This window comes from Strix aluco, chromosome 1 (genome assembly GCF_031877795.1).
Source record: "Strix aluco isolate bStrAlu1 chromosome 1, bStrAlu1.hap1, whole genome shotgun sequence".
NCBI lineage: Eukaryota > Metazoa > Chordata > Aves > Strigiformes > Strigidae > Strix > Strix aluco.
The window spans coordinates 150,325,150-150,345,866 of NC_133931.1; the positions used below are offsets into that span (position 1 = coordinate 150,325,150).

Below are 20,717 nucleotides of genomic sequence, written 5' to 3' on the forward strand. Positions count from 1 at the left end.
TCAGCACGTGAATGATCCTATTTTCTCTATTTCTTTCAGAAACAGGCAGGCTTGTTCTATAGTTGTCAAAAGCTTTACTGTATTTATTCAGTGCTACATATGAAATATTCCTGTGACACATGTATGCATTTATATAAAGGCAATTCCAATGTACTGAGAAAAAAATTGTTTTACCACTCTCAAGAACTGAATTAAGTATGAGGTGACATTGCAGCTATTTTGGCCAGGAGTGATTTGCAACAGCTCAGTCACAGGAAAAGATCTAAGCCTGGCTCAAGGGAAAGCATGCCGAGAAATCACCCACCAAACATGCTTCTCCCCAAAGGTTCATTAAAAGAGTAAGTCACATTCATAACGAATCGGAACAGTTTAAAATATGAATGGATGTGATCTCTGCAGTGTGTCCTCCTCAGCTGGATCCAAGCATGTCAACTTTACTTCATTACAGCACGAAAATTCAGCATAGTCTATTGAGCAACCCCAATCTGAACCATGAAAGTGAGCTCTCATAACTTCTTTACAAATCTATGCCTCCCTTTTTCTTACATGAAAAGTAAAACAATAAGCAATATTGATACCTCAACCACCACCACTAAACCTCTGAGATTGTATCTTACCAAGATAAATGGGGCAGTCTGCAGTTCTGGGAACTGCCGTTCCAGACATTTGAAGCACGTCCCTCTCAGTTACACTATGTTCCCATTTCAGGAGCTTTCTTCAGCGCCACACCATTAGAAATACACAACTTACTCTTTTGACTCTGTAGCAAAGGGTTGACAGTTTGTGGGTGTGGAAGAAAGATAAGAGACTGCAGTCTCTAAAAGTGCTGCAACACCCCGCTATTGCAGACTGACCCAATTCATCCACTGGCTGAGGCTGAAATGGGGTCACCGAAGCAGGTCCTACCCCCTTTAAGAGGTAGGTACGTGTTGAACTTGAGTGTGGTTTTATTTAGTGACATTTGTCAGCATTACTCTTTAAATTTAACAACCTCCCTCCCAACAAACCCAAACTGTAACAGGCTGCTTTCGCAGTGATGCTCTTCTGTGAGGTACCAAAAACTGTTGAAGAAGAGATTTGGGATGGTTGGAAGGAAGTACAGCTCTATTGGACAAAAGGAAGAGCTAGAGTTTGCCACTGTTTCTCTTGGCAGGCTGGTTTACACGAGTAGCTATCCATGGCCTACACCGGTGAACAGCAGTGAAAGTTTCCTCCTTATTCAAATGTTACCAACAATTCCCAAAGGGAGGAAGTACAAACTAATCAATGTATTTTAATCAGTTCTTCAAACACAATTTCCCTCCTTAACCTTGTAACAATGATTTGCAAGACAAACTATGAAAAGTCTGAGCTGATATTATACCAATTCACAGAATAACAGCTGTGCAATGTCTGATATTAAATTTTATTTACTATACTAATGTTCTACTGTCACCGCATTAGGCAAAATCTGAAAGTTCAACAGATGTTCAACAGTTCTAGTTATTTTTTAAGAACTACTGAAGAAAACAGTTTTAAAGCATCAGGGAAACTGAATGAACCTCCCACGTACTCTGGAGGGTGTTCATAAGTACACAAGATCAAAACAAGAGTAAATGTCACTATTTTAACTGCAAGCACAGGATAAACGTCTGTTTATATGTCCTGTTAAACTACCTTATAAAGTATGCTCTTCTCCCTCCCCAGTACCCCTGAGGGCAGAGCACAGAACTGTCTAGGGCAGAGCAAGAAGCTAGAAACGTTTAGCCAAGAATCGTGTTAAACTCAGAAAATGGAAGAATTGAGAAAGTCCATGGAGAATTTTATACCTCGGATAAAGTGGAATGAAAGAACTGATTGCCTTAGTATTATTTCGTACTGCTTTGCTGAAAGTCTAGTCCTATTAAAGGATGAGGACAAGGAGGAAGGCTTAAGCTTTTCCAGGCAGACTGGCAAGATGCCCTTTTGCAAGGTCTTTTAGGGTATGATCTCAGGAACCCTGGCAGAAAAGTTAGCAATTATTTTCATTCCAGACTGAAGTTTTGAGTGCATCGGCGAAAACAGTTGACAGCATCAGCCCTGCTGAGTAAAATACTCTCCTTTTTTTGTACACAGAAGTGGCCAAGGAAATCAAGTCACTGAAGTGGGCAGAACTACCAGAATCATATTTCGGTGGCCCAAACATAGGTTAAGGTCAGCTATTTTACTTCCCTTCTACTGAGCAATATAAACTGAACAAGCTCTAGCACAAGTAGCTTGCCGCAAAGATGCTGAAACACCTACCTATCAACAAAGCTTATAACTTGTGTTAGAAAAAATTAGGTCAGTCCCATTCACAAAGAATGTTTCCAAAATATTTTTATTTAGTCCTTTAGGTGACTCATGCCCATGTTCAAGTCTCTTGATCAAAATGCATATGCTATGGCTGTCATTTAGATGTTCACAACTCCTCTAGCAGGATTATTGCTCATACAGATTGCAGCTCAGGATTCTGACACTCGCTCATATGCAGGCCTCAGCATGTGGCAGTACCAGCATTTCTTTTTCCTCACAAGACAAAACTTAACCTTACACTTAACTTAAACCTAACAATACCTCAAACTGATTTAGACTAAACAGTGTATTTAAATCCTCATGACAAAACCCTGCTTCGCATCCTTGCTAATCTAAATCAGTTGCACTGTTGTGTCCCACGCCACTTAGAATTCTGTTAAACAGCACAGGAATATTGGGCTAGCTGTGCATGGTGTTAGATTTGAACACCCCGGGACAGGAAGAGCACATTGAGTTTCATTCAGTACACCTACCTTAATTTTCAATATTCTGTCTGCAACAGTCTTTCCATATACTAATCCCCCATTCAAAACAGAGCTGGATAAACTTTAAATATAAAATAATGTATGTAATCCCTGCTGTGATGTTTGATCCCCTGCTCTTTTTTGATGTGATAGGCTAAAAAATTCACTTATTGTAATTTAAAAAGAATAATTGCAAATTTGTTACCTTGAGTAAGGAAAAACTCTCCAGCAGCTCACGTACTGGATGTCTCAACACTCTCCCTCTCTGAAATTACACTAGTAAAAGCTTTTCCCCTTAGAATGAACCTCAGTAAATATGTTGGCCAATAATCAGACCCACCACTGTATCTGAATTAAATGCAGAGTGGTCTGAGCAAAAGCAGCATTGATGTCAAAGCAGCACCACCCCTGAGCAAGCGGCTTTGAGGAGACCCGCTTAGAAAGTTTCCAGTAGAACAGCGTTCCAACATAAAGTGCTGACTTGATGAAACCCAAAATATTCCACAGGAATGTGCTAATTCAATCAAAACTTTTGAAAGGGGACAGGCCGGCTCGCCGAGCCAGCCAACCAGTCTAGTGAGCTGACTGCCTCTCCCCAGCTCTCCGGGTTCACTGGCTTCCCCATCTGGCCAGGTGCCAGCCTGCTAGTCCCTGCTCTCAGAGGGGCCCTTTAATAATAATAATAATAATAATAATAATAATAATAATAATAATAATAAAGTCTTACAAGGGGCTCTGAGAAACAAACAAAGGAATTTTAAAATTAAAAACAGAATTACTTCAGACCCAACTGCAAGGTTTCTTCAAGAGGAATTGGTTGCATTTCTTGCAAAGCATTTAAAACTTGTGCCCCTAAAGTCACAAGTCTCTCCTGTGTCTTCTCAATTTTTATAAAACATCTTCCAGTGAAAAAAAGCATCAATACTGTAACAACACAAAATGAACAATAATTGTATTCAAAACTGAAACTTCACCAGATAGGTGTAAACATCAGCAAGTTGCAGGCAAGTTGCTTCCAAAGCACTGAGTAAATTCAAGTAAATGTCCCTGCCTAACCAAAACACAGGGCCACCTTGTAATCAACATCTTTTGCAGAGTAGTCCCCAAGTGGGCACCCTTGAGATGGTGTAAAAGGCCTCATTTAACACTCTGGAGAAGCTCAAAGGACTACATATGGCTATATAATACTTTAGCAGTGTTTTTTTAAAAAAAAAAAAAAAAAAATCTGCCAACTAGCAAGTAACCTACTTTCTTCATAAAACTGGCTTTTGGCAACCTGTGGCTAACCAGTGCATGGGACCTACTCTGGCTTCTCAGCAACTCAGCAAGTAACAGTATAAAGAGAGTTTTTAATTGCTAAAAAAAGCAAGGCTATTTAAGACAACAACACCAAACACCACAATGCTTTTGCACAATTCCATTCATTTAACCAGCTTTTGTACCAAAATGCCTAGATATTGGTTCATGTGTGAGCACCACAAGTAGTTTAAGAGATGTGGAACAAAGTTCCAAGAAAAAAGAAAGAGCTCTTTTTACATGCCAGATTGAGTCAGCAATGAGATCTCTGTTGCAGGCAAGTCACATGATTTTCAAAGAACAAGGCTAATAAAATGTACTGATTTATTTATATGAAAATCAGCACAACTTCCAGCATAGAATTGGGACAAATTTGTGACCACTCTCTTTCAGAAAACACATGTAAATCATACAGCTGCCAGAGTTTGCAGTTCACTGACCCTTCTTACTGCCAAATGCAATGCACAAAGGTAGCTCAGAAAGCAATTAGAGATCGGCTGAGAGGACTCATTAATTTTTTTAAACTTCAAATCACAATTAAACAGTCTTATAACATTCTTCTGGGGAAGACTGTATGCCTCAGACTCATATTTAAAAAGAAAGAAGGTTTGTCTTCTCAGAATGACAAAATACATACAATTTGCTCCTTGCTGTTTCTTAGAAAGATCAACTAATACATTAACAGTATCACAAGGAAACACATCTAGAACAGAACTAGACATAAGCACAGTTCAATCCAACTGCTCAAGTTTTAAAAATCTCAACACCTGCAAAGTCTAAGGTTCCTTTCAACTACTTGCAACACAAAATTCAGAGAGAAAAGGTGAGGGGAAAAAAAAAAAAGAAAAAAAAATGTCCTGCTAGTGGTAATAGGACTGGGAACCACAAGTGACTAACACAAGCAAATGATGCCTACTTGGCTCTGTTTGCTTGCGTATGTATAGCATAAGGGCAAGATAACAATGAGAAAGTAAAGCATAAAAAGATGTCTTCCATTTTGGAAGAAGGTATCAAAAGTTCATAGCAGCATCTTTTCTTTTCCCAAGCAAAATTTGAGATGCCCTTCTTATGGCTTATGACAAAAAGGCAGATCCATCACTGATCTCCTCATCATGGCAAACAGCAAAATATACAAGAAAAAAGCGCATGCTTATAGACATTCATATGCAATTCTGGGCCTGTAATCATGCAGCATTAGGTTATCAATGTGCTAGTTAATTCTCTTTCATTAGCCTTGTTAAAGCAATCACAGTCATACCACAAAGTAACAACTGAGGGCTGCACAACTCTGAAGCCATATCCTCAATTCCTTTGTGCTGCAGTAATTTAAATAACCAGCTATAGGCTATAATTTAAGATTTAGTCCACAACTCTGTGAGCTAACCAACTGAGTTACAAGGATCAATGCACACTTCTATTAAGTGTTTATGAGAATGAGACCATACTTCTAAGTAAGTGTCTGTCTCAAACCAGTCTATGTAATTTAGTAATTTTCTCCTTTCAAGCTTATATAACCATTTCCTAGAATGAGGGTCTGAGTCTCTAAACAGCAGACACGCTCCTAAATTGAGAGGTGATATGTTGCTGGTAATAACTTGTATTACATTGTCCACAACTGCTTTTGTCATGGTGCAGATTATCCAGAGAGTGGCTTCAGGTGCTATTCACAGGTTTTACTTCTGCTCATTTATATAGAAGTTTGTTGACGTAACAGACTGTGCAAAGGTAGTAAGATGGCCCAAAGGAGCTCCAACCAGCAGTGTGCCAGCTGAAAGTGCATGAAACAAACATACAAAAAAAAAGTCTGAATATCTGAATATGGCATCGTTGTGATACAAGTAAACATCACAAACGATACTCAGAGGTTACGTCATGTAATTGCTGTATCTTTGAAAAAAAAGTTAAGTCAGCTGAGAATGCTCATACATTCATGTAGGCAGCAGCAGGGGCAAAGGGTTTCATCAGCCAACTCATAATTTGTACACATCCCATCAATTGGATTACCGCCAGAGCTTGCTCTCTGCCAGCTTGCCTCCTCCTGCTCCACCCTAACTGATCCCAAGTACATTATCCCTCCCTGACTTGGGCAACTAGCCTGCTTCTCCCTAACGTTCAACATCCCGCAGTACACAGATTTCTATCAATTTATCTTGGAAAATGCTCAGTCTTAAATTAAAAAAGGCAAACCAAAGAGAAACAAAGCCCCCTCCGTTAGATGAAGTCAACCTTCTCAAATGTGCGTGTTGCAACACCAGGAGAAAAAAATATTTACTTTTCCGAAGTGCTGTGCTTTAAAATGGATTTCACAACTCTATATGATTTCAAATTGTTTTTGCAATTAAGGGCCAGCATTATTGCTATCCAGACAAAGAATAAGGTGGGCCCAACCACCCTTCAATTCCAATTAAAAAAATCCAGTGTAGGATACCATAACAGCAAGGTGCCAGGAAGGTCAGAGCCACTGCAGGTTACTTATGCAATAAATAACTTGTGTTGGAAGGGACCTCTGGAGTTGTCTGGTCCAGTCCCTCACTCAAAGCAGGACCAAGTTAGTTCAAGTTGCTCAGGGCCTTATTCAGTTAATTTCTGATTGTCTCCAAGGATGGATGTTGCACAACCTCTTCAGGTGCCTGCTACTGTGTTTGACCACCCTCATTATGCAGCATTTCTACCTTACATTGCATCCAATTTTTCCCTCATGCAACTTGTGACCACCAACTCTCAACTTTCTGCTGTGCACCTCCAGGAAGATGCAATTCCCTCTCCTATGCAACTTCTTTCTACTCTCATTCTGTTCTCACATATTACATATCTGACGACTGGTGAGCAATAAGCTCATTCAGGAGGCTCTGTAAGATTTCCTGATGGTAGTAGGGCAGCTCTGCCAAAGTAGGCACTAAGATTTCAGTAAGATTTTCTAATTCCTAGTTTTCTGAAAGCTTTTTGTGTGCTTGCCTTAGAACTGAGTGTCAGCCTAAGGCACAGTAATAGAAAAGTTTGCTCACAACAGCGGCAAAAGTCCTGTCTGCCTTGCATCAAAGGTTGCCCAGAAGGAGAGCTTAGTGGTAGGGGAAAAAAAAAGCTACCACAGGTGATTCATTTGACATTGGCAAGTTTCACTGAAATAACAAAAACATACATATCTACCAGTCCTTATGAAGTATTACATATGCAGTCAGCTAAAGGAGAAAGTTCTTTAGCTCCTCCAAGAAAGGGTCATCTTCTTGAACAACATGCAAATGCACAGTGCATCAAGTAAGAGTCCTTAATAATGACCCCAGAAGGAGACTTGACTGACCTACCTCACTACTTCATGGGATTAGATAAGACAATGTTTAAGCTACACATATCTCAAGTGGACATTAAATGCACACTGACCAATCTATGATCTTGTGGTCAAAAACTGGAATAAACACACTCAAAAATAATTTTATATTTGCATAACAAGTCAACAGTGTAAATTATATTAGCATACAGTATAAAAAAGACCAAGTTCTTAGGAATTAATTTGAAAAAAATAAACTGCAAGCAAAAAACATACATCATTTGAATCCACTGAATTTGTTACCAGACCATCTCATTAAATAAAGAATTATCATCACCACTCTAATGTTTAAAATGAATAAATAATTATCAGCTTACTTCTTTCTTACCATTGTAGGTTATCCTTGGTTTTGTCAAACACATCACAAGATGTAAATCCATTTCATCAGAAGATACAAATTTTGAACATACAGGGCACTTGAATCCTATGGAAAATAAAAATATGTAAGTGTGAGAACACTCAACAACATTGCACATATGTACATTCAAGCCAAAAAACTATTCTGCACGCATTAAAACAAAGAAAAAAAATACCTGGTCACTTTTCAGTTCTGACCTGACATTTCTTACATGAATATAATTCCCTTGATTTCAAAAGATATCAAACCATTATTTCTGCAAACTGATGTTGCCAATTGCAAACATGTCAGCACCTCTGGAACACAAACTTTCCCAACAACTTCAAGAACAGTTTAAGACAGGAACAAGAGGATAATATAACTCTACTAAAACAAAAAATTAGAAATGTGTAGAGAACGTAGCCATTAAAATCTGAACTCGGGGAGGAACCCTGAATTACCATCTTCATTTTTACTAGGAATACCACTGAAACTTTAACAAAGGATCTAAGTTTTACATCTCATCACGCAAGCTGCAGCATCTTTTACTGGTCTGGGGCACAGGGAAAACATTAACTCAGGGGTGTCGCCTCACCTACTGAATCACTAATATTTCCTGTAGCACTGAATTTGTTTGACTTCTCTCATCCTAGCCAAGCATGACCTTGCTTAACTCTTGAGATCACACACAGCCTGAGGCAATATGGGGTAAAGAATAATTAAGACGGTCTGGATTGTGATGCAACTGCATAATAGTCCATGACAAGACTGCTTAATACTTTATGTCATTATCAAAGACAGCAGTCTTCCAGTTAAAGGACAAGATTGGCTGGACAAGATTTACAGTCCACAGAAAAGTCTGACTGATTTTGATCTGCTGAATAATTAACATACAAGTGAGAGACAAAAGCCACCAACAGGGATCTTGATACGTAACAGCTCTTAAGGAGTATACCTATGGGAGAACATACGGCAAAAATACCTAAATCCATGCTCAGTGCAAAGGAGCAACATTTTCTTTGATGTCATTGAAAAGTAATAATGCAGGCATGTATAAAAGGCCACTGCACCTTCCACCAACATCCACATCTGGGCCTGCTCCCACACATTTTAGTTTGTTGCCCCTTACTTTTGTACTTCTAACCTTCCACAATGAACTGAGTCAGTCAAGAATGACAAGCGACTTGATGCTGCACCTTCAAGTTACTGATGCCTGAAAATGTTGATCTTTACTGTTAATTATTATCCAGAGGTAGATCAAGCAGCTAACCTAAAGCATTAGCACTTGATACAAGTAATGCACTTCATTTAACAAGACAATTATTTTAATTCTTTAATGCAGCTAATAGGAAGCAAGTCAAAGCAGACAACTGGTAACACCCATGAGGAACTCTGAGCAGCAGCTGAACATGCACTGGAAACCACTTCCTGAGATAAAGTACAGTTCTTATTCTTCCCATTTTAGTCATAAGCAGTTCATATCTTTCTTCTTGTGTCAGTCTTACACTTCAGTTTAAATATATCTCGTCTCTCCTTATTTTTAATCCTCCTCCCGCAATCCACATCTTTACAAACAACAGTTACAACCACAAGTTAATAAGCATACAACAGCCAAACACATCTTTTGGAAAAAACAAGTTGAAAGGATTAATTTATTTGTAGAAAGATTTGTCAGTCACCCTTCAGCCACTGTGTAGCCTCCTTCCCCCAGGCTGCATCTCAACATGACTAAAATCAAAACTAGTGTCTCAGTCCTCCAAACACCTAAACCCACTCATAACTGTTTTGTTATGGTTTTCTTCAAAAACTGACCCGGGCTAAATTTTCTCTCAACTTTTATCAGCCTAATGCAGCTGATTACTCAAGTCTAGTCAAAACCTACTAAGATCAATGCATTATTCTCATTTATATGCTTCCATAAGGCATAATTAACAACATATTTTGATGTGAAAAAGTACATAACTTCCTTATGCACTGCAGACTGAGTCCTGCTGTACCAGAAGGGAGTGTTTGCGTTACAGCAAGTTAACATTTATGTCCATGGCTAGTTAAGCACCAGGACAGTCATTAACAGGTTTCTTCTGCCTTCTGGACAGAATCCTTCTAGCTTATTCCCTAGGGTCATCAGCACATCTAATTGGGAGCGATGGGAGAAGGAAAAACCATTAATACGTCTTCAGAACCACTGCTAAAGTTAACAGTGTTATTAAGAAGGCACGTATCCCAGGAATGCTTGGAGGGAATACATAAATCCGAACAAAACAGTAAGGAGAGTTTGGGTAGACGATGATGATAACAACAACAACGCTTTTACTTAAAACCATGCTTAAAGATAGACAGCTGTGAAAAATCTGCTTATCCACCTAGAGTATTCAGCTGAATGTGCTTATACAATCATATGCCCCTAAACCTAGTAAACAGTCTACATTCTAGCAATATAGTAAGTATTTTAACAGTACAGTATCTTGTGGCTTGTCCAGTGTCAAGGGATATCTGAAGGTAATAGTTAAACAACTACAAATATCCTCCTGACACAGCAAGTCTGGGATATTTGACTGCTATAGCTCTACTCAGTGTGCAGAACAGGACACTGAAGAACCCAAGAAGTAGAGGACATCACACTTAACTAAGCCTTACGGACCAACTTAACTAAGCCTTATGGACTGCCAGTGGTAAAGGTATCTTTGTGAGAAATATATTTTTCCAGTGACCAGCATCAGCTGCATGCCAGAGACTAGCAAAACAGCAGAAAGAGAGCCTTGAGCTCACAACACTTGCTGAAACATTTTTCAAATCCAAGTGAAATCCAACTTCTCATTCCTTCACAACATTCTGCTGCAATACCCAGCTCCTGAAATTAGCCGTCTTCCCCAAGAGATGCACAGTGTATGCTTTGTGTGAAGGAAATTACCATTTCCAATTCCTTTAGTAACCCCAAAGAACAAATTATTTTGACTGTAGACACAATATTTGCTTTATTTTTAACTCTATTTGAAAAATATAAATAACTGAACAATCAACACTGTCCACAAGCCAGCTAAAGGTGCTTAAAAAAAAAGCTGTATTTTCCCACCTTTCCTCAAATCAGAAGGCAATAGTTTCATGACCCAGTTTACAATTAAGTACTCTGTAAGAACAAAGACTCCATTGTACCACTGCCCAGCAGGCTAACAACATTTGTAGCCTATGTTTGTTTTTACCACCAGTCTCAAGGAACAATTCTGAAAACCTGAAGAAAGTTTCACATGACTCTAACAATCAGCAACAGGTCAAAAATAACTTGCTCTCTACATGATTTGTTTTACTGAGTTTTGCAGATAAACAACGCATTCACAGACATTTGGACAACAAAATGGAAGTAGTCATCAGATGAGGTGGCATCACGTAAAGTGTCCTCTAAAAACTACAAAACTCAATTAACTACTTTCTCACTCTCTTTACAAGAAGAGTGCAAAAGATAATGTATAGTTCTGGGTAAAAATTCAGCTCTTATGAAGGTGTTGGTTTCACAGCATCCCCTATCCTCATCCAAGATGAGGAACTATCATCTTTGTATTAGGGTCATCACTGTTTGTCAGCATATCACTGCAAAACGGTCCTTCCTTCTCCAGTAATAGAGAGGACATTGCCTGTGATACAACCTAAGTCAGGGAAGAACCACCTCCCACCCCGCTCTCTTTCTGTACAGCACCAAAACTGAGCAAGCACATGCCTCTAGCTGACTTTTACAACTGCACACTTAAGAGGCAGGGAGACAAATTTTTACAAGCTCCCATCATCTAGTTTCACAACTGTGACTACAATACTGAAAGTAACACGTTACTGAAAACCATAATCCTGGAAAAAAGTACAGTTACAAGAAAAGAGAGACAGAACAGAAGGTTGCAGTACAGCTACTAGAAAATCCCAAGGTGGTACAGAAAGCTTGAAATAACTAAACTTGTGTAAGTAGCAGGACTTAAATATTCAGAAGTCAATTCTCTCTCTCATTCTCTCTTGAATGTATCACTTTCTTCAGACTCCACCATCTTCTGCATACGAACCTCCAGTTAGCCAAGAAATCCCATCTTCTCTCACATCCATTTACCGAACTCATAACCTTCATCTCTGGAAGGCGTAGAAACTATCGACAGGGACAAGTCGATGGGTGGCCACTCTATCCGCACCAATTTCAACCTCTTATTAATATCTTACTGTGTTTGCCTTGCTTTGCAAACATCAGACTGTTTAACTTGCAGTTCAGTGCATAGCAAAGCAAACAAAAACCATCCAACAAATAACAAACTCCTGGACCTCTATAATTTTTGCAAAATCATGTTTGCACTCATTCTGAAATATCTACTTTATGGTGGGGAAAAAAAAGAAAAAAAGAGCGAGCTAAGAACTTCCAGACAATACAGTGCAGTGTCACAGAATTGCACATAAAGGAAACACATTAAAGCAGTATTAGACTTGAACAGAAGAATGGATGACCCTTCTTGTCAATAAACAGTTGTAGCAAGAAGTAACCTCAAATAAAACATTCACCAAAGCAGAAGACTGCATCAGCCTGATCAGAGTAACCTTTCAGCAGAAAACATCTCAACTGGAACACTGCCAAAACCAAACAAAGTATGATACCAGCTGTTCTTTTAAAAGAAGTGATATATTAGAATTTTAAGTTTGGGCATCCTTGTGTTTTCAAACGAGATGGATAAATCCATTTTGGTTTACATTTGAAGAAGTCATAAGAAAAGAGAAATCCCTGCATACACATACTTTCCTAAAATGTATTTGACAATAAGAAGCCTGACAAATGTTACTTATGAACTTGCACTTGTTCTTTGATACTTAGAAAAATAAGTATAGACAATCTGGAAGAACAGCATCCAGTAAACATGATGGCATAAGGGTGGTATGCAAGATTACTGTCACACAAATAAAGCCTGCATAATGATGCTAAAACAACCCACCACCAATAATCCCCTCCCCCCAATAAACAGAAAAGACTTCACATAATCAGAGAAACATGTTAGAAAGGACCTCAAGAGGTCACCAAGTCTATCCCATACTGGGAAACTGGGTTAAATGTACTTAGAGGATTTAATCTGCCCTTAAAAATCAACTAGTGAAAGATTTTACAGACATCCTAGACAACCTACAATGCTATTCCTAGGGAGTTAGAAAAATCTTCCCTTATGTCTAATCTGGCAGCTTTCACTTAAAAAAAGGTTGATTACTTTTTATGTGTTCGGTAGACATGGAAAACAGTCAGTAACTGTCCTCAGTATAAAAAACATGTTCACACTGGAAAATGTGTGCCCTTCGTCTTTTTCCCCTAGCCTGAAAAAAACCAAGTTACTCTAATCTTTCCTCACAGGCCCTGATGCCTAAACCTTTTATTCCTATCGCTGTCCTCTGGACTCTCTCCAACCTTAACATACTGCATTGCCAAGAACCGGGCAGAGTTTTCAGGCTAAGACTTCACAAGTCCTAAGCAGAAATTAATAATTACTTATCACATCATTCTGTTCCACTAGGCGTTGAATATCTATATACAGATCTATCTATACATAGAGATATCTCCTTTATGTGTGTGTATATAGGTATGTACATTTTAAACCAACAGATTATTGGTTCATTCCTCTCATGACCCATAACAATCCCTAAAGCCTCAGCAGAACTGTTACTAGCCAGGTCCCATTTTTGAGTGGTATGTTTTATTTCTCCTCACATTCAGTAATTCTCATTTGTCTTTTTTAATCAATTATGAACACTTTTCTAACATGTTAAAAAAATTATGAACTCCAATTTTGTCCTCCATAGTACTTTCAGATCTTACAAGTTTGGCATTATATTTCTTTTTTTAAAGTGCCCACCCTCCAAAAAAAAGATGATTGAAAACAGATCTAAAGTAGACTGCAGTGATACTGGATTTGAATCAATCTCCTAGAGCAGCTACAGGGTTTTTTTTTTCAACTATTTCAGCATCCACCTACTTTTTCACCTAGACCATGTCCTAAGCTTGCTAATATAAAGCAGAATAGCATAAACATTTTATTAAAGTCAAAGTATAATGCCTCTACTTCTTCCACTTCTTCCTTTTATATTCAACTGTGTAGAGGACTATGAAGTGAGATTGTAAGAACAGCAGAAAAATAGACAGGAATAATTCAGATTCTCAGTGAAGTAACAACAGTCCTGGTCAAGTCAAACTTCTGTTACTCCCTTCTTCTGTAAACTGATTTGTAAAACTTAAAAAATAATTAAAAAAAAACTCCAGTAAAGATTACATGGTCTGTCAGAGTTATGTGTCCACAGAATTCTCTCTTCTCCTCAGACAGCTGAAATGGAAAGACAGAATGAGTAACTCCTTAAGCTCAAAACCATAAGGCTCTGTACATGACAGCATATTGCTTTAACACAGCTTAAATCTTACCTGGCAACTTTACTCTTACCATCAAAGAGAATATGAAGATTACTTCACAGTATATTCAAGAACAGAGGACGGACATTTTAAAAATCTCTAAGTTAGAAGTTAAAGAAAAAAGAACATCACCAGGGTACCCTCTATAGGAGAATTTCTGGGTGCTGTAGCTCCAAATACAAGTGGCTACTCAGAGAAAGTTTGCTATTTTATGTACAGAAGTTTTTTATTAAGGGAGAAAGTGTCTTGGTGAAAAGATACATTTAGTTCTCTAGTTTTCATCCTTCCTTATGCTGTCAATGGCCTAAGCCAGGAGAACACAGTACCATCTGGAAAGACTTCTGGAGATGAAAAGAAATAAAGAAAACTTCCCTCAATTTGGGAGAGAATAGGAAATCAAATAAAAATAAGGAACACAATACAAATGTTCCAAACTCTGTCTTTTCTAGAAAACTGAACCAGGATAAGCACAAGTAATTTCTTCTTCTCAGCACTTACTGATTTTGTGCTCATAATCTAGAGGGGTTTTCTTCCCCACTTTTGTGCCATAAAACTGAAGTAAACACACTTGTGAATTCCTTGAGGGAAACAAGGGATTCTCTCTGGTATTTTCTGATTTAAAGCTCCCACAACACTCAGTGGGAAAGGAGGGATATGTAAAATGGGTAATAAAAACAAACCTGAAATTTATTTTAGTTAAGGAGCCCATGGAATAATTAGAGAAGATATGTTTGGATAATACTTAAGCTCCTAAGGAAAAACTTATGAAAGATAGAATCTTACTACATAACTTCTTTAGCTCCCTTCATGTTGTTAATTGGGAAAGTGATATCTTCAGTAGCAATCACTGAAAAATAACACAGTGCAGAATGAAGAAGAGAAATTGAACAAGACACATTCTTATTCATGAATAAAGCCTTTATCAACTGCACAACTTCAGGTGCCTAATACCAGTGTAAAAGTAACATATGATGATGATTATAATTGACAGCTGCACATTTTTAGAAACTGAAAAACAATAAATAGAACCATTAAAAGAGGAAAAACACACCTCTATGCTAAAATATCTTGCAAACCAGAAGATGAAATTATAAGTGGGAAGGACCCGTGGAAAGAGAGATTTCACCTCTTAATAAAAAAACCAAGAATAGCTGTTATTAGATGAACAGCTTTTTAGGAGTGACATTTTAGACCGATGCAAGCATCCAACAAAGGAAGACAGACCTTAGCTCCACGTGTGTTTGTGGGTGGGTGTTACCCCCCCCATACCATCATCCATAGGGATCTGTAGTCAAGGTAGACGAGAGACTGCTCAAGTCTCCTTCACCCAAACTCCTAGTCTTTGCACTTTCAAATTGACAAGCATACAAACAAGAACAGTTTTTAAAGTGACTGTAAGCTATTAATTCACTCTTTAACTTACTACTTTATTAACTGCATTTCAGACATCTCACCCCCTCAGCAGAGAAATGGAACAGAAGCAACTGAAGACAGACAAGTGTGAATATAAACTTACATTGGGAGTTGCATTTGGTAGATTTAAAGGTAACAGCAAGCCTCAGTTTTCATGTAAAAAAGGCTCCACCCACACCCTAAATCCAGATGATTTTAGATTTTAGCTTATTAAAATTGAGAAGTGTATTTTCAACTAGCAACCAAAAACTCCACTTATCAAGACGACTTTCCCCTGAAGAACACCATGAATTTCCACAGCACCTTTCCCAAGGGAGGGGGGCAGGTGAGAGAACTCAAGGGAACACACTTTCTCTCTCTTTCATACAGGTGTGATGACCCCCTTCTAAAATCTGAATCAGGGGCACCAATGGAAAGAAACTTTCCTCTCTCTCATGTCTATTCATTGACAGATCTCTGGCAAGCAGAGATAAGAGCAAGGTCCCCTTCTAGCCACACTGGCAGAGTAACACCAGTAGTATGGGAAGAAACTAGCCCTATCAACACTTCAGAGGGTTCTGTACACAACTGGGGCTTTTGCCACTTCAGAAAAATCTTGTGGAGCACAACAAGGTTGTCTGAATACGCAGTTAAGCCAGGTTGGACATATTTTGGAGCCCAATCAACTAACTTGCTCATAAAGCAAGTAGCCAGAAAGCATGGTCAATGGTTTGGGGCACAAATGGATTTTATTTACACATGGCAGGCAAGATTAACCTGTCAAACAAGCTCAGTTCTTGCATTACCCAGATGATGACAAATAACTCCCTGCAAGTCAGCTCGGAGGTCTGAAAACTTTATGCAAATGAAATGCCTTAAAACTCTTACTTTAGAGATACTACATATTCCCCTTGCTTTTTTCTTCTTAACTCTATCTTAACTATTACAGTTCAAGGAAGAAGAATTCTTCTCTCTCATTCCTAGTCTCTCCTGAACCTACAATTTTTTTTTTCTTTCTTCCTTACTTTTCCTACTCCCTCAATTTTCTCTCATTGCCTGGAGGAATATTTTCCTCAAACACCTGAAAAAGGTCTTTCCACTCATCATTCCACAATGAAAGTTGGGGAAGACAGACAGGATAATGGTGTTCTACTGCCAGAAGTAGGCTCTTCTGGAGTAACTGAATAATTTGGCAAGCCAGCTACAAATTTTTAAGTACAGGGAACCAGTTTGTCTATGCTCCCCTTCTCTTCTTCACACTGTCAACGAAGTCACTATTTTCAAAAATATACTAGGGTTAAAGAGAAGTTTCCATTAGAAATCACATCATTTAAAGGAAGTATAGGAAGAGCTGCTCCAAGATCAGAAGAAAGAATGAAGTCCTACTTTCTGAAAACGCGCAGATGTCAATATCTTGATAATTTGTACTGTACAATGCAACAAATCTGATTAAAATTACATGAAGCATGACAATAAGAGAGGAGAGGGTGGCTATACCATGCTGAGAATATATTTAATGATAGATAAAAGGGAAGAAGTATGATGTGAAAACAGCTGAATAATGGTTGACAAGGATGACTAAACTGAACATGTGAAACAGAGCATCTTGTCCGATGCAGAGAAGTCTTCTGAGCAAACTGGCCAAAATGCATACGAGGTCTTATGGGAAAAAAAAAAAAAAAAAAAAGAAGAAGAAATGGGAGAGACACTGCACTTGAAACGCAGCAGACAGGAACAAAGGAGCAAGCCCCAGGAGAAGGCAGCATCTTAGAAGTCAGCACAGATAATGATGCTGCTTGAAAGCATGCAGAAGACAAAGTCTCTCGGAGAATCTGAAAACTATTACTCTACTACACAAACAAGACGATAATGGAGACCTGAGAAAGCACAGCATTTACAGACAATTGGTCTGTTGTCTACAAAGTTTTTACCAAAGTAAGTGAGGGTAAAAAAAGAAGTCCTCACTAAGGCAAAACTTTGTAAAGTCTGATTTAGTTGAAATACTTACCAATAACCTACTTGTTCCTGCAGAAATAGAGGTAGCAGTGACAAAGAAAAAAGGGGAAAACCAATCAATGACAAAAAAGTCAGAGTACAAAATATTAAAGATTACAACTGGGAAGAATGTAAATAAAAAGTTAAATTGTTATGTGGGATGTTCTCAGGAGTTTAAATATTAATTCTAAACATAATGTTTCATTTTTCAACAGCAACATTAAATTATATTTCAAAAGTAGTTATAATTACATTTATCATTCAGTGTAACAGAAAAATTATACCTATTAAAAGTACGGTTTCAAGAAAGTCAAGGACAAATGTTTCAAAGCATACTTGTTTTCTTGTGCTTTTAATCTAATTTTTTAATCACAGATGAAGAATTTATTACCTAAGCATAACAGCAGACTTTTCTCCATTATTATACTCTGTATTTTCCCTCTTTAGGTCTCAAAATAGCAGTCCTCCACAGAGGGCACCAATTTCATAATTCTGCAGGGGAACATCTAACCTATGGACTAATTTACTTTCATTCAATTGAAACTAGTGGGAGCAGAGTAAGTATGGTTGTGTTTATTTATTTGGGTTTGTTGGGGTTTTTTCCCCCAGAGTATAGGTATGACTTATGAATGAGGACTGAGCTTAGTAGAAAAGTCCAGGCTGAAAAATATCATTCATCCTCAGCACAAAGGAACTTTAAGGCATAACTTTTTAAAAGTACTGCCATCTCTGCTTATCATTAAGCAGCCTTCTGTTTTTAAATGGAAAATTCAGCTAAGAGGAGTTCACTCTGAAGAAGATCCCTCCATTCTTCCAACTGGGAAAATATTTACCTTAGTATATAGACTATTGCAGAAACTAGGATGTAGGTTCATAAGCAGCCAGACTTTTAACAGAATGATTAAAGAGAATCTTACAAAATGGGAAGACCACCAAGGGTTACAAAACACAATTTCAGAAAGGTGTACACTGGAATCTAATCATTAAATCCTTCAGTATTAACAGAATTTAACATGAATTATGTACAAATTTTGATAAAAATGCAAGAGCGGTTTCTCAAATTTGAATGATACGCATTTATGTATTATAATGAATAGTTTTGCAAAAGTTCCTAAGACAGAACCTTTTAATAACATTTGGGGATATACCATAGTGAAGAAAGCATGCAAAATGCCTAATAAGAGGAATAATAAAGATGATGCATAATTGTTTCAGAAAAAGATAGAACTGAACCCATAAAGAAATAACCCCCCAACCAAGTTTTCTTAACTACTCTCAGTAAAAGCTGAAGAAAATCAAGCTATTGACTTACATGCTTTAAACATATCAATCGTGGCAGATTTGTCTATATTTAGTCTTTTACCTCTGTTAAGAGAGTACATAGCACCCACACCATATTCTGCAAAATCTTACAGAACATCCATAAATCACAAACCAACCAAACTTTCAAATAACATGCCACATCACTCCTACCACAGCAATTAAGTCAGCAATGTAATTCCTGCTTTTTCATGATTAAGATGCCACTGTTTGAACAACCTGTTAAGAAATATTTTGTGTATCACTGACATTTTAAATGATCTTTGTAGAAAATGTTACTGAGCATTTTCTGTTTTTCACTCTTTACAACTGCTGCATTGGTCTATCAGTCAAACTGTTGAGAAATTTGATTAGTTACCTATTTTAAACATCTACACTTAGAAGAGAAACATCTTGTTTACATTAACCAGATTGTGCTAATAAGATGCACATATATACACACACACAGAGCACAGACTGTAAATTAAGTTTTAATAGGGATGTGCAGTTGGAACAAGTTAGTTTAAATGATATTTTGACTTTTTAGCAGTTTGAAAAATGACATGGTAACTAAAATGCTTTTATTATCCGAGTACAGCTTTTTCTGTAAAAAGTATATGCTTTTATTGCTATACTGATCCATAACACTACTGAAGGCAGGAAACCTGCGACTATTTAAGAAGTATATTTTGTTCTTCACTGTTCAAAATCATGATCTGTCATTTGAGAGATACATATATATAAGCATTATATATAAAAAAAGGAGACACTGTCTTGAGTTTTTTTGAATACTGAGATAGCATGAAACTTCAACATGCCAATAAGTTATACTTTAAAAAGAAAGGGTTGATGGGTTTTTTTAGTATGAAACTGCAACATGCTAATAGATTACATTTTAGTAAGAAAGGGGTGTTGGGTTTTGTTTGGGTTTTGTGGTTTGTTCTGTTTATTAAACAACTGACTAAAGAGCCATCATAGTATTCCTATTTCAGGAATGTCCTTGTAAGATCAGGATCACAGTGTGCCAAGTGCTGCAAATGTGTTTGTTCATATATATGTATTAGTCCCTCCTCCAAAGAGCTTACACTCTAAAATAGACAAGAAAAAACAATAGATACAATAGGAGCAATGTCTCCATTATATACTTTAGAAAGTTAGTAGGAAACTTGTTCTAGCTTACACAGAAAGTCAAACAATTCTCATAAGTGTCTAGGTGCCACCTTATATAAAAATGCCCATTTGCCCACAAGGACATTGAGACAAGGGTCACAGAAAAAGTAAATCATGAGATAAATTTGCTCTGCCTTTCCACATAGCTCTGCCATCATAACCAGAGCCTTACCTAATGAGTTAGCAAGGCTCTACCACAGATCCCTAAAACCAGTGATTGAGCAGTTAAAATATAAATAATAAAATGCTCAAACAAAAAAACCCCAAAAGTCTGCTGGGTTTTTTTTAAGACTTGAAAAGCTCTTTAGAACAATTCTTGAGGGCAGCATAAGAATGCCAGGGTCTGAACCTGCACTCCTCTCAGCTCATTTATGCATTCATTCCTTTACCTGCCTTCTGCCTCTTGGCAGCATGACCTCCTTTGCTCTTGCTGTCCCTTCCTGTGTGTGCATGTCAGCTACTAGGGACCAGCCCAAGCAAGTAGGACTCTGAGCCTTCCCAATGGTACACTGGAGCAGCCTACTGCACCTTGTTGTATTAGTCAGCCTGCCAGCAGCATATAAAACAATCCAGAGACTGACAGGATCAAGACAGCAGCTAGAAGACAAAGACCAGTAAGATGCATTTAAGTAAACCCTTCTCTGTTATAAAACAAACAAACAAACAAACACACACCCAAAAACTGTGGACTTCTAGAACAAGTGACAAGCTAATGAAGGA

General features: G+C 37.8%; 1 protein-coding gene across 1 annotated transcript in view; it reads right to left on the reverse strand.

The window, feature by feature from the left end:
• ZNRF2 (zinc and ring finger 2) overlaps positions 1 to 20,717 on the reverse strand; it is a 56,827-nt gene that overhangs the window by 16,258 nt on the left and 19,852 nt on the right. Inside the window, exon 2 of the mRNA XM_074839712.1 lies at positions 7,727 to 7,822. Within this exon, the coding sequence (XP_074695813.1) occupies positions 7,727 to 7,822 (96 nt within the window). The remainder of the gene's footprint in view (positions 1 to 7,726; positions 7,823 to 20,717) is intronic.